The 14,936-nt window shown below is 39.5% G+C and overlaps 1 protein-coding gene across 1 annotated transcript in view; it reads left to right on the forward strand.

Annotated features, from left to right (window-relative positions):
* LOC149871352 (solute carrier family 9 member C1-like) overlaps positions 1–14,936 on the forward strand; it is a 200,449-nt gene that overhangs the window by 184,836 nt on the left and 677 nt on the right. The window contains exons 21-23 of the mRNA XM_090034612.1: positions 7,698–7,868; positions 10,036–10,173; positions 12,215–12,400. Coding sequence (XP_089890738.1) covers positions 7,698–7,868; positions 10,036–10,173; positions 12,215–12,400 — 495 coding nt within the window. The remainder of the gene's footprint in view (positions 1–7,697; positions 7,869–10,035; positions 10,174–12,214; positions 12,401–14,936) is intronic.

The following is a 14,936-nucleotide window of genomic DNA, read 5'->3' on the forward strand; positions in this document are numbered from 1 at the left end:
GCGGACTGGCCAGTTCTCCGATGACACCAAACTCTGGGGTAAAGCATCCACACCTGAGGATAGGAGGGTGATCCAGGCAGATCTGGACAGCCTCATGAAATGGGCGGAGGAGAACCTGATGGTGTTCAATACCGAAAAATGCAAGGTTCTCCACCTTGGGAGGAAAAACCTGCACCATGCTTATAGGTTTGGTAGTGCTACGCTGGTTAGCACTACAGATGAAAGGGACTTGGAGGTCATGGAGGTCACAAGATGAACATGAGCTTTCAGTGTAATGCTGCAGCTAGTAAAGTGAGCAAAACACTGGCTTGCATCCATAGATGCTTTTCAAGCAAATCCCAAGACATCATTCTCCCCTTGTACTCAGCCTTGGTGAGGCTGCAGCTGGAGTACTGTGTCCAGTTTTGGGCTCCACAATTCAAAAGGGATGTGGAGAAGCTTGAGAGGGTGCAGAGAAGATCCACACACATGATCAGAGGTCAGGAAAACAGACTGTATGATGAGAGGCTGAGAGCCATGGGGCTATTCAGCTTGGAAAAGTGCAGGCTCAGGGGTGATCTGGTGGCCACCTATAAGTTTATCAGGGGTGTTCATCAGGATCTGGGGGAATATCTGTTCACCAGAGCCCCACAAGGAAGGACAAGATCGAACAGTCACAAACTCCACTGTGACTGATTCAGGCTGGACATAAGAAAGAACTTCTTCACTGTCTGAATCCCCAAGGTTTAGAATAGACTGCCACCAGAGGTGGTTCAAGCATCCACTTTGAACACCTTCAAGACACATTTGGATGCTTATCTTGCTGGGATCCTATGATCCCTAGTGACTTTCTGCCCCTGGGGTAGGGGACTGGACTTGATCCTCCAGGGTCCCTTCCAGCCCAAATGTCTATGAAATCTATGAAGCCAAGAGACAGATTTTTGTAGGTATGTTTCATTCCTGTTAAAATATATATCCTGATGAAACCTTAACAGTGTCAGCACTATTCCCACCTTCATTATTAAAATTGCTATGTCATGGTGTGGCTTGGGGACAGAAAGGTGGTAGAAATTTGAATAATTCTTTCAAGTTCAACAACTTTACTCAATAAGAAGCTTACTGTAATCATCAAAATGCTTCAAAATCCATAAATGCAGTGAGATTATCTTGAATATTGATCAATATGCCACAACATAGCCCAGCATTGACTTTATGGAAAGAATACACTCTGAGATGACTAGGTCAGTCCATACTTCTCAGAGTTACTGTGTCAGTCTGTATTCATCTTTAGGTGGCATTTAACTTTATCTCAGTTGAGAAGAACAAGTTGTTTCACATCACTCCGTCCTCCTTTACTTCAAAGCACTGTCTGGAGCCCCTTCTTCTTAAACTAGCTATCAAAGAAGAGTATTGGATGTGGAGTTTTGTTGCACTCCCCCTGTTGTCTGCAGCTTGTAGATCTGCACCTCACAGTTCATTAAGTATTACCTTCCTTCCTTCAAAAAAACCCATGCAGCCATACTGAGGATATAAAGAAGCAGGAAAAATATCAGAGAGGTATTTCTAGGAATCAACATTGTGCCCCTGTTACAACCATCACTTCCATAAAACTTGAAAAAAATGTAGTGCCTCAAAACTTTAGTACAGAAATAAGTTTGAGTAGATATGCCCTTTACTCTTTCAGAGCATCAAATGTACTTATATTTAAACCACTGAACAACAGGAAATAAAAAGTTGATGTAAAACAAACAACCCATTGGAAACAAGGAAACAGGGTCATGATTTACATCAGTCCCAACCCACAATCTTTAACTCTGCTGTGTTTGGGTGGTGGTGTTCTAGATAGCTATCCAGGGCAGATCCAGGGAGGGGTGTACTTTCACCCCACCTTGATTCCTGCTTCACCCAAAGTTTTGAAACCAACTGCCTAGCAGTGGTGGAAGCATTTCTAGTCAGGCAGTGCTGAGGGAGTCAATTGACTTCATGGTTCATTATAATCTACCTGAACCCTTCTAAACTCTTCATTCCACAGGTGTTAACAGACCTGATTTCTTTTTAATGGTCTTGATATTCCACCAATCAAGCTATCCTCTGTTCAGTAATTCTGCTGCCTGTTAGCTGCTCCTGGTAATAAAGCTTCTATTTCACAGCCCTGCAGATTGTTTTTGACTCATGGCAGTGAAATTATATATTTTTTTTTGCCTCCATCTTAAACTGAAAAATACAGCCCTAGGCCCCTGGGCACATTAGTAAAGCTTCTAGTTTATTTTAACTGGAGAAAAGTATATGTTGTTTTATATGTGATGATTTACTTCACTATCTGTTCCCACTTTTCAAAATTCTAGATCCACCCATGCAGACATCACAGAACTGTATCTCTGTAGAAGATACTATAAACCAAGAATGTAGAAAAAAGAACCATCAGATCATGTCTTCGTTAAGACAAAAGTGAATACCAGTTGGTTATGCCTATCCTATACTCAGCCTCTGCACAAATCAGACCAGAGTTGCCAGATGTTACCATCTCTTGAACCTTTTCCTAAGCCCTCCTTTTGAAATATCACTTTGCACTTGCCTCTATTCTTTAATGCACTGTTGTGTACAAATATAGGTGCCTAATGTCAAAAAATAAATTGTTGTGACGCTTTGCTTATATAACCCACATGATGGCACAGAAATGAAGGCTCTAGGACTTCTGATTAATGTCTTATATCTCCTGGTATTTCAGTAAGTCAAACCATAATTGAAAATTCATGGAAGAGGGAGGATTATGGAGGCTGGAAAGTTGCAGTGGTTTTGGTGTACAGGAGCATATAGACATAACAGTCATCATAACAATTTATATTGGTATCTTTTGATATTGGAACAATTGTTGGGGTGGTGCAGGCACCATGGGCAACATAGTCAGGGGGCACATGCCCCCCCCGCAACCAGTTTTGTTACCCAGGGCAGGGGTGTCCCCCCATGGCAGATCTCACCACCTGGTGGGATTTCCCCGCAGCCAATCACTGCAGCTAATTGCTGCAGCCACTTCTGGGAGTGGCTGCAGCTGCTTCTGAGAGCAGCTGCAGCTATTGGCTGGGGCTTGCAGCAGGCGCACTGGTGCTCCTGCCTGCCCCTCCCCCCCCGCCCATCACCTAAATAGCAAGCGCAGCTGATCAGGGCTTGCACTGGCACTCTCAGGGGATGCACGTGCACCCTCTATGTGTCGCCACTGGCGGGCGCTAAGGTGCACAGTCAATAGAGAAGTTGCACGTTTGAGACCACAGCAGAAGTGCTCACAGCACAGCCCTGTTAAGTTCTAGTGAATCTGTGAAATCTGCTAAATATCTTGTCTCACAAGGACACAAGAAAAAAAAGATACAATTGTTACACCTGTCCATACCCTTATAAATTATCTAGAAGAGGATTAAAGCAAGACCCTATTCAGCTGGGAACCTAGCCACTGTAGGGTCACGGCTTCACTAGGAGTGTTGTATTAATATAGGAATACCCATATATTATAGCAGCAAAGGGTTCCTAGTGTTTATACAGCTATGCCAGCAAAGTTGCAGGTATCCTGTTACAGAAAACTCATCCTCTCTTCCATATAGGCTAACCAGACCATGTTAAAAGCATAATTTTCTTAATATAAATGCACCCGCAATATGGACTTCTGCCTGCACCACTATTATTGGTCTAAGATCATACCTTTTCACAACTTCTGACTACCATAGCTATTTTCAGCAGAAGTCTCTAATATAAACAAAACCTCAGAGAATCAGTGAGTGAGTGCACTGTAAATGACTGATTATTGCTAGTTTTAATGCATGGGAAAGAGCCATGTCCTGAAGACAATCAGAAAAAAAGGTGTGTATTCTTTTACACTAAGGACATCCCAAAGAAAGATTCTGGGTATAATATCAGAAACATCTGGAGAAAGCAGGGACGTCCAGATGAGCGCGTACATGCGGCTTGCGGCACCTCAAAACTTTGAGGCAGTGCAACCCGCACAAGATGTATCTGCAACTATGCAGTGTGGCACTACAGTTTGATACTGGGAACTCCCAGCGTCAAAAAAACCCACTGCAAAACAATGTGGTGCATGCTCTAGGGGCATGTAGTGGAGCAAATGGAGGCTTTGTGCTGTGGCAAATGCATGTCCCTGCATGTGAGGACATGCCCAGCAGGTAAATAATACTGAGATATTAGAGCCATCTATGGGGATACTTTGTGTCTTTAATGCATATCTCAAGACCCACACTTTTTACCAGTAGATGCTTTTGGCAAACTGCAAAGAAGGCTTAAGCAAAAAAACTTCTGCAGAATTGCAGTTATGCTATGTAAAAATAACTTGAATAAAGAGAACAGAGCCTTTGATTCTATTATCTTGTTTAAGTAATCTCCAGAATTAAAGTAGGAGCAAAGGTAGGCTTGAAGTGTGTTTTTGATTTTATAAATTCTAAAATTCCAAATGTAAAATAAATAGATCATAGAAATCCCCAAGAAATAATAATTTAAGGAAAAACATATTTAAATTCTAAAATGTTGAAAATAATACTGACATTCCTGAAGCAACTTGCATATGAATCACGGTAGTGGTGTCAATGAAACTGGCTCAATGCTTCAGCTCTTTTTCTCATGATTTAATATTTATGAGTAACAACTGAACAATATATCTTTTTGCACTTTGGAAATAAATTTATGAATATAGGCTTTGAAAGTGATTATGATTAGATTACCTCATACCCATATGCAAATTTATATTAAAAATAAATACTTGTGCCATAGATTGACAAACAAATCTATATTTCATAAGACAGCAACAAATAAGTTCTGACTCCTTTAGTATTTTTTTTTCTCTAGATAGCTGCAGGCTCATTTTTGCTATACATCTTCACAGGATTTTTTGCATTGCTACCCTCTAATGGTCATAATGTCTAGGCTTAACTCTAATGCTGGTAATTTTGTCTCTTGCTCCTACAGCTTTCAGGTAAAAAGCACACAATAGCTTTTGTTCACTTTTGTAGAAAAAATAAAATTATAGTAAAATAATACTAAAATTACTGTCAGACTTTCATCACACAAATTTTCTCTGTGCTTATCGAAGTCTTTTTTTCCTCGTTTTTTTCAGAATTTCTAATAATAAAGAGGGTTATGATTAATTTGCGGATAGAGTAACCTTTTTCCAAATGCACCCTACTCAATAAATGAACAAGCTGCTTACAGTAATTAAAGTAATGTCATCCTGTGCTCAGATTGCCTGTGCTAATAAGGCTAATTGGCAACAGCAAGCATTAACTGTGATTAGTCATATGCATCTAATGTCATCACCAGTGCCTATAATTTTCTACATAGAGAGAATTTCACATCTGTTTTAAATCATTGTCTGTTGTCTATATTGGTGTGCTTTCCTATATTACTCTAACAAAGGTTCTTTTAATCATCTACTATATAAGAAAGCTGGTTTTCTTTTTCAAACATCTGAAGCGGAGAGCGCGATACTCGAAAAGAATCCATATCACCTACTTTATTCTGACATAAGTGTTTGTATTTAAATGTATTTAATGAATCTGAGTTGCCACGATTTTGAATTAATTAAAGTCACTATATCCAATTTGCCTGTTGTACAGGATGTAGATTGCTAATGGATTTATTTAACAAGTGGCATTTTATGGTAAAAGAAACAGGTCAAAATGTTCAGCTTCGAGGGAATTATCCTTTTGATATTTGTTTTTTAAATCCAGGACAAACTAGTCTTCAGGGAAACAAATATTCTTAGCTTTTGCATGATATCCTTAGCAATCTGTTTTCTTTGTAAATAATACATTTTATTTTTAGCATAAATTCGAATAGGAGAGATGAAAAATAGGCGACTGAAGTAACTCTACTTTTCAATGTGACGTATACGTAGCTCATAAAAGTAGTCAGTGTTTTTCATTCAGATATAACAAAACTCACAAGAGGGAATATGAACTAAGACCATTGGTCCTTGTTCTGTTACCTACCACCACTGAAAACAGCTTAGATCAATCCTCTTTGGAGCTCCCCTTCTTTGTAGCTGAAGGTTGCTATTAAACCTCCCTCTCAGTTTTCTCTTCTCCAAACTAAATAAGCCTGTTTCCCTCAGCCTCTCCTCAGAAGTCCTCTAGCCATTTTTCCTGCCCTCCCCTGGACACCTTCCAGTTTGTCTACATCCTTTCTTAGTGGGGGGCCCAAAACTGGACACAGTACTCCAGACGTGGCCTCACCAGTACTGAATAGAGGGGAATAACCATTTCCCTCAAACTGCTGGCAACACTCCTCCTAATGCAGTCCAGTATGTTGTTAGCCTTCTTTGCAACAAGGGCACATTGTCAGCTCGTATTCAGCCTGTTGTCCACTGTAACTCCCAGGTCCTTTTCTGCAGAGCTGCTGCTTATCTAGTCAATCCCCAGCTGGTCCTGGTGCATGGGATTATCTTAAATGCAGGGCTTTGTACTTCTCCTTATTGAACCTTGAGATTTCTTTTAGTCCAGTCCTCCAATTTGCTAACATCTCTCTGAATCATAGCCCTACCCTCCAGCATATCCACTATTCCCTCCAGTTTGGTATCTTCTGTAAGCTTGCTGAGGTGCACTCCATCCCATCTTTCAGGACATTGATGAAGACATTGAACAAAACCAGCCTTAGGACCAACCCCAGGTACAGTCCATTGGATACCAGCTGCCAACTAGACATTGAGCCATTGACTTAGTACCCTCTGAGCCCAATGATCAACCAGCTTTCTCTCCACTTTACAGTCCATTCATCCAACTTGTACTTCCTTAGCTTGAGTGTTATGAATGTGAGGTGTGGTTTTGAACAACAGTAATTAAAATATTTCCCAACAAATGTACATTTTAAATTGGCATTAAAAAAACAAGGGTTGTTTCTGATGGTGCAGCTAGAGTATTTTACCATTACTACGACTGCTTTTCTTGAACCCAAACCCTGACTCTTCTTCAGCTCGTCTCTGTGATTCTCTGCTTTCCCAGAATGCACCAGTGTTGCATTTTTGGATCGGTGGAAACACCTAGAAAATCATGCATGTTGGGATAGTCTTATGTCTGTTCTTTTGTGGCTTCGGACAAAGGAACAAGGGGAGAGCAAGAGGTGGACTATACCAGCCATTTTAGTTTCTTCCATTTATAGTTGTGAGCAGGTCTGCTTTTGCATTAGACAGGACTTGGGCTTTTGTGAATTATACTGTATTTAGTTGAATCCAAGATGAGCATGTCCTTCCCCCTCCCCCCCCAAAAAAAGTCTCATCTTGGATTTGAATGCTGGCTGGGGCAGGTGGCTGCTGCAGCCCTAGTTCTGGGCTGAGGGCAAGGCCAAAGCTGAGCTGCTGCCTGCCCTAGGCCAGGGTAGCTTGTGCCTCAGGGAAGGAGACTAGTGATTTTTTTCTAAATGCTATTTCTAGGCTGTAGTATTAGAAATATTGACCTGCATTGTGATGCCAGCCCTAGAGAAAAATAAAAACCTTCCAGCTTTCACTTTCCACTTGCTTTGGACTTTCCTGATGATATGGACAAATGTAGGTGTCCACCCTACATCTGACATCCTTCTGACTTCTGCTGGGATTACATTGTTGGTGTGCAATAATAGATGTTTAGTTCTTAGACTATTTGTCTTACTGTTGCTTCATTATATTTTTTCAGTGTGAGCATTGTGTTTTGTGTTTTTATTTTTCATGTTTTTCTTGTACTGTTTAATAGCTTTATGGTTCCAGTCCTCGGTATGGAATTGATGGAGATGTCTGTGAGCCTAGATATCCTACAAGAATGCCATTTACAGACTACTTGGTCAGTGGAGCAATAATAGGAGAACTGAACTGCCTAACTAAGCATGAAATGGAATACACTGTTACTTGTGAAACTGCTGTTCAGGTTAGAGAACTTTAATTTTACTTGGATTATAATGACTTTCTGTTCAGGATTTTTTACATAATGATTTATTATAAAGAGATTTAGACCAAAACATTTCAGAGCTTCCCTTGACTTAGAAAATTTGGCCGTAACTATCTTCTGGAATGAAAGGCCTAATTTTTACTAAGCTGCTTTTCTCTAATTAGACTCTACCAATTAGCCTGATTTTCAAACATGCTTAGCTAATGATATAGGAAGAGGGTCTGTTGTAGATTTCCTGAGGAGATTTTTCATAGGGGCATCATAGGGTTTATAATATGGGTGTTCTGATAGCGTCTTGCCAAACGTATTCACATTTTGGAATGTTGTTTTCCATCTTATTTCAGAATAACCTGGGGAATTAAAATTTATGAACTATTAAGATGTAGAAATTCCACAGTTAACCACCCAACATTTTGTCTTTGTAAGATGTACTCTGTATCACTCTCTATTGCTATAACTTTAAAGATTATATTCATAATTTCTCAAATTATACATCCTTTTACAGTTTATGGTCCATAGATGTACATCTTAGCACTTCGAAGCAGTCTGCATCTGAGAACCAGAGTAATTTCTATCATTGAACTAATTCATATGATAATTAATCATATATTTTAAATAATTCAGATTAAATTACCTATACAGAATGGTAGTGAAAATTATTGGCATACATAGGCCAATGTTAAAGGGAATTTCTGAAAGGGCTCAATATGACATCACATCTATAAACTGTTGTCTGTGTAGAGTATCATTATTTCCATCAGACACCTCAAAGGTTTTATCTGCCATCTTCTGGAATGTATATGCCTTCCTGTTTGAGGTAAACTGTAGTAGTTACCAGAGTACACAAATATCCCCTAAATCAGGGGTGGCCAGTCTGTGGCACATATGCCACAAGTGGCACACAACACTAGTGCACAGTAGTCTTGGGCTACTGCGCAGTCAGCATCATAAAAAAGCTGTTTGGTGACACAACTGCACAGTCAGCAATGTAGATGTGGCCTTAAAGTGGTATCTGTTGTAGGCAAAATAAAACCATTTCTTGTATTTAGTTGTTATTGAAATATTCTAAGTAAGTATGCCTCCTTGAAATAAAATGAGGATATAAAACCAATTTTTGTCAAAGCTACTACTGAATTGTTTTATAATACCCTAATTCTTATCCATCTAAAATGAATGGAATAAATTAACACTGTAGAGTTACAAAGACTGTATTATTTTCCAACCTGCAGAAGTATAAATCCAGATAAAACATCTGTGTTGGTTAGTATTATTCAGATGAAAGAACTGCTGATCAATCAAGAGGCTAGAAGAGGAGCCCTTCTTTCCTTTATGTTGACCATTTTGCAGTACATCTTTGTCTGCTGTAATGGCTATAGCCTTGGCAACTGACAAGAGTCATTATCAACTGTGGGAAGAAACACCAGATCTCATTTGAGAGATTTTGTTGAATGTCTTGGCTAATATTAGTTGGTCCGCTGTATAAACATGGCATAAAAAGGTGGTTTCTAGACAGGTTTCTCCGATAGCTGTCCTTTAACTGTAATGGAAGCATTCAGTTAAATGTTAGAAGCTATTTTGAAAGTCTGTGATCCAAAATGGTTATAACTTTAGCTCTTCCTAATATCAACATTTGGTTGTCACTTCTTTGTTGAAAATATTCATTATTGTCAATCAGTATAAACCAGAAACTGCTTTAAGAGTTCTTGTCTAAAATCATTGCTTTCATTCAGTCATTAGAGAGGATGTCTAAAATCATTGCTTTCATTCAGTCATTAGAGAGGACCTGTAAGACATCCATCACTGTAGTATCTGAGTGCACTTTACATCATAATCCTTTACATAATCATCTTCGTTCAAATGGATTGCATTAACTAATTATATACATTAACATTCATTAATTTTATAACACCACTTGTAAGCTAAATGTTTTACAGACAGGTACAATCAAACAGAAGAAGCTTATCCCCAAAGAACATACAATTTGAATAATTAGTAGTTATTTTCAGATAAATGCTAGTTTATAGAACTGAATTTATGACCTTTGTGTGATTTTTTTTTTTTTTTTTTTTTTTTAAGAGGGATGCCAGGCTAGGGAAACTGTGCCACTTGTGGCAATGAATTTACTCATTCTATTATTTTATTTCAGACCTGTTTTATATCAATGGATGACTTATTTGAAGCTTTTGATACATTTCTGGAATGCCCTTCACTGGAATATAAAATATGGTTAAAACTTGCTCTTGATATCACTATCAAAACTTTCAAGGAAAACCTTGCTTATCAGGTAAACAAATAACTATTGCTATAATGACAAACACATATTCAGTTTAAATCTATTCTGATTGCAGCATCCTTCATGAGTAAGTGACCCTCTCTCTGCCTGTAAGTCTCCCTCCGCTGCACAGAAAGGGCATTCAGGCATCTTAGCAGCAGTGTCATTCCATTTGGCCAGATCTGTGGCTAAAACAGATTCTGTGATGGGCAACAGATAAGTACAAAGGGGGTGCATCTACATGAGATGCTACTGTGCAGTGGTTACTGCATCTATTTAGTACTAGTATAAGCAAGTACTAAATAAATGCATGGAAAAGAGTTACTGCTCAGTAGTGCCGGTGAATGGCTTTTAAGTGATGCTACTGCACAATAGCTTAATACAGTACAGGAGCATCTTGGCACAATTTTTGCCATGTGACGCTACTGCAGAGTAGTATCAGGCTACTGCACAGTCAGCATCTCCTGTAGATGCGTCTAGGGAGTGGGTAAGCTAAGGGTGTTGTGTTTGGAAACATGTAGCACTAGCTTATAATATTCTGTTTTGTCACTGGTTTCTCCATTTAATGTATCATGGGAGTAAATACTAACTGCAAGGGCTTCAGTGGTGCTGCTTCCTTGGAGCTGGACTGTTAATACTGAGGGAGCAAAGCTCTTGTAGTGCTATCAAATCTTTATGCTGAACCTGAAGGATTCAGAAGGATAAGCTGAGCTTGTGGCCAGGAATATGTTGCACTGCAGCTGGAGAAAGTGAGGAGAAAGATCTCTGCCACAGGTTTGCTGGTAACTAGTCTTGTCTATAGCATAAGTAAACTAAACTAGTACAGTACAACAGCAGGAGTGTCCCTTGGAGCTATGTCCTCCAGCCCACAGGGCTCCTGAAGGGGTTGTGAATTTGGCAGCAGGGCAAGCAACAGCTGCATTTAATCCCCATAGCTCCCTGAAGCAACACAGGAGCTCAGACACCAGTGGCAATGCATAGGGGGTTCACATGCACCCCCTGAGTGCTGATGCACCACCTGTCAGGCCGCACTCCCTGTGAGTGCCATCCAGGGAGCAGGGCTGCCAGCAAAAGCAGCTGTGCTGCTTCCAGAAGTGACAGAGTGGCTGTGGGGGACCTCCTCTCCCAGTCAGCAAGATCAGGCGCCAGGGGACCCCTCTGTCTAGCACATGCCCCTCACCCCTCCCCACCCCAACTCAAGAGGCACCAGTCACCCATGTCAGGTTCCCATGGCCTGATAATGCTACTGTTGTATACCCTACTGCTGGAGACAGGTCCAGATGTAGTCCACAAAGAGCTCTGTGGTCTGGATCCAGACTGGGTGCCAGGTGAGTATGACAGCTCTCTGTACGATAGCATCTCCTCCATCTGGCCAAAATGGTCTTTGCATTATTATGTTAGTAGAACTTGTTCTTAAGATTTGTCTAAATCAGTGGTTCTCAACTGTTTTAAACTGAAGGCACCCCTTGGAAAATACCAGCTGTTAGAAGAATTGCTTTTTTGATCTTAATAAACAAGTGAAGACTATTGCAAAAAACTCAGAAAAAACCACAAGAGGTCAGAATACTATTCAATTCCTACTTGAAATCTCTGGGTTTCTCTCTGGGTTCTTGTGACTTATGTTTGCATACCTAATAGTCACCGCAGAACACCCTTGAAAGGATCTCAAGGCATCATGGTTGAGAATCACTAGTCTAAATTATAAGTAATTATAGGCTGGGACTTTCAGAAAGAAAGGTGTGGGCATTCTTGCAACTGTTGATAGCTCTTCCTTTGGGTGTAGTAAAAAGAAAAGTCTCCATCTGTGCATATTGGTTCTACTGACAATTCTTTCTATAGCTAAGATTCTTTGTTCACAGCTACTCAGAATGAATCCTTTATAACTACATAGCTAAAACTATTCAAATGTACATTTTTCCTCCTATGCTTATACTTTGTTTTGGACATGGCAGTTCTAGCCACAGAAGAGTAAAGTACAAGACTTTGTCTGTCATAAAGGTAAAATGTACTTTATTATGAAAAAAAATATAATTTACATACCTCCTTTTTGTAGGACTGGTCTTACAAGATGTGTACAAAGTTTCCTAATATTTATGTGATGGATGTACCAACTCACAGCAAATGTGATATTTATGATGAAAACATGGAAGATGTTATTCTTGTGTATGGAAGTGTCCAAGACTGTCAAGTGCTACAACCCTATTTTGCACCCTGCATTTTACCAAAAACTTGCCACCAGGTAAGAACAATTTTTACAACAAGAGATCCACAGACTATGGAACCCTCAATAAAAATAAATCAGAGTGCCAGAGGCAACAGAAGTGTTGTAAGATATTTTCAATTCTTGGAAACAAGTGGCAATATTCCTCCTCTGAAGTGAAGGGGACAGTGCAAGACAGCTGTTTAAACAGACACTTATTAGAATGCCTCATTTATAATGGGTTTTTATATGAACAATTTACAAACTAGAAATTACTATGCCAAATTTTTCTACAAAATTCAGAGGAAATTAACATCCTCTGAAAATTCAGAGTTAAGTGAAAACTCATAGTGCATTTGTAAGCATGGTGTTGTTACAGCTGCACTTATGCAACAGCAATGAACAATATGTGAATTTTCAATACACACTACATTGTGCAACAATTAAGATAGCTCAGGTATAACTAACCCAAAAATTTAAAGAAGAAACCCATAAATCCACAACTCACATAGCAGAAATAAAAGCGAGGTAATACCGGTGACCCCCTTTAGTATGTGATGCCTTCATCCACTATTTACAGTCAACTCAAATATGCTTAACTCTGCCTCTATTATGAAGTTATCCTACAATTTTCAATCCTTTGTCACTTACGTCTGCAACTATGGCCTTATTTTAAAAACCATTTATTCTTACAAATGAGGATTTCCAAGATCTCAAAGATATCTCTCTAGCTATAAAGATATACCAAATAAAGAGATCTTTCATTTGTTATCTATATCTCATTTGCTATTTTTCAATACAGTAAGCATTCTAAATGGACAGGAAGTTACCATACTAAAGCCAAGGTAGTCTTTTAATCTTGGCTTTTAATTCATTTACTTAATAGAAGTCTGTCTTTTTTGTATGGACAATTGCAGAATGTCTGTAGAACTAAGAATAAAATATTCCTGTGCATTTGTTTTTTGGAATTCAAATATTTTTACATGAGTGAAGACTTTTAACGTATTGCCCTGGCAAAGTTGAGGTAATTCTTAGTGCTTGCTTACAAGTGCAATGGATAACGCATAAGAAGATCATGCTCATTTTAAATGGTTGATTGGTAGTAGTACAATTTGACATAAATGTGGATTTTTTTTACCATTTACATTTGTAAGACTACATTTGAGTAGCGCTCCAGTATTTCATCTGACTTTTTGCAGTTTTACTCTGTATAATTATGAATATAATTAAGGAGCAAATTTAAAATTAAGCCTAAAAAGACAGTTATTTAAATACTATTTAATGTATATAAATGTATAGTATTTTACAAAAATATTTAAAAACTGTCTAAAAGAATTATATAAAATATATTTTACTATTCAAAGGTAGGTTCCCATCACTCCTCAGGCTTTCTCCCCTTTTCCTAAACTCTGCATGTTGATTCCTATTCCTAATGGTTTTGCATCCTCTTGAATTTTTGATGCTCACAAAACCTGCAAGCAGATGTTCGGTGGTTCTACCAAGGTCTATAGTTTTTCCTTCAGTTTCTAAATAGTCTGCACAGAGGAAAATAAAAAAGGGAACTGGAGAATATGGAGAGCTGGAATTAGGGAACATATAGCTCAAGGAAACCAAACAAATAATGAGACATGCACCCAGATGGTGGAAATGAAGAAAGCCTGATGAGAAGGGGGTTCAAAGTCATGGTGGGTTCAGAATAAGGGGAAAAAAACCCTAGGAAGCTTAAGATACCTATTGGGTTCAAGAAGTTTACAAGCCTAACTGCTTAGTTTAGTATAATGCGAGTTTAGTGCTTATGGAGATATGCCAATCAACATTTATCTGCCATTATAAGTCCGTGTGCATTAAATATTTGAACACTTTTATGGCTTTATTACAGCTGCTGTATTTATTCTAATCCAAGACACCCCGTCACCCCTGTATGGGCCAAAGTCAGAACCACAGCAACTGCCTGCCTCCATCTCTGCCTGCCCTCTGCAACCTATGCCTCCATCAGTCCATCCACTGCCTGGCCAATCAGCAGCAGCACAGCTCTGACCTGGGGTGCTGCTGCATGGCTGGGCAGGGGCCATGCTTCCATGTGCTCTATGAGTCAGGAAGAGAGCCAGAGCCATGTCTGTCAGTGAGGAGGAACAGGGGGTGTAGGTATCAGGAGAGGCGGAGGGAGAACACGGGAGCAGAAGGCAAGGGTGCTGTCCAGTCCCCCTGCTGTCCCCCGCCCCCAGTCCCCCTGCTGCTGCTTTCCCTGCTGTAGAAGTGGAGGCAGGAAGGGTGAGAAGGAGGGGAAAGACAGATTTCAAGGCAACCATCCAATAATTAAATTCTGTACCTGGAAAATAACAGATTTATAAAATCATCCATATATAGAATCAATTGGGGGTTGCCTTAAATTCATAGTTGTCTTAGATTTGGGGAAATATGGTAGTAATTATAAAACGCCTAAGTCCGTCTGTCTGTAATGCTTTAGTCGCACTTTTATTGGCTGATGGAAACAGCCAATCAGAGTGTGCCAAGCATGGGGGAGCGCCACCATGATTCTGAAGCTATGCTGAGGACTGGACAGAGGGTTGGGGAG

The sequence above is a fragment of the Crocodylus siamensis genome, chromosome 2 (assembly GCF_052110815.1).
Source record: "Crocodylus siamensis isolate JL-2025a chromosome 2, ASM5211081v1, whole genome shotgun sequence".
Lineage (NCBI taxonomy): Eukaryota > Metazoa > Chordata > Crocodylia > Crocodylidae > Crocodylus > Crocodylus siamensis.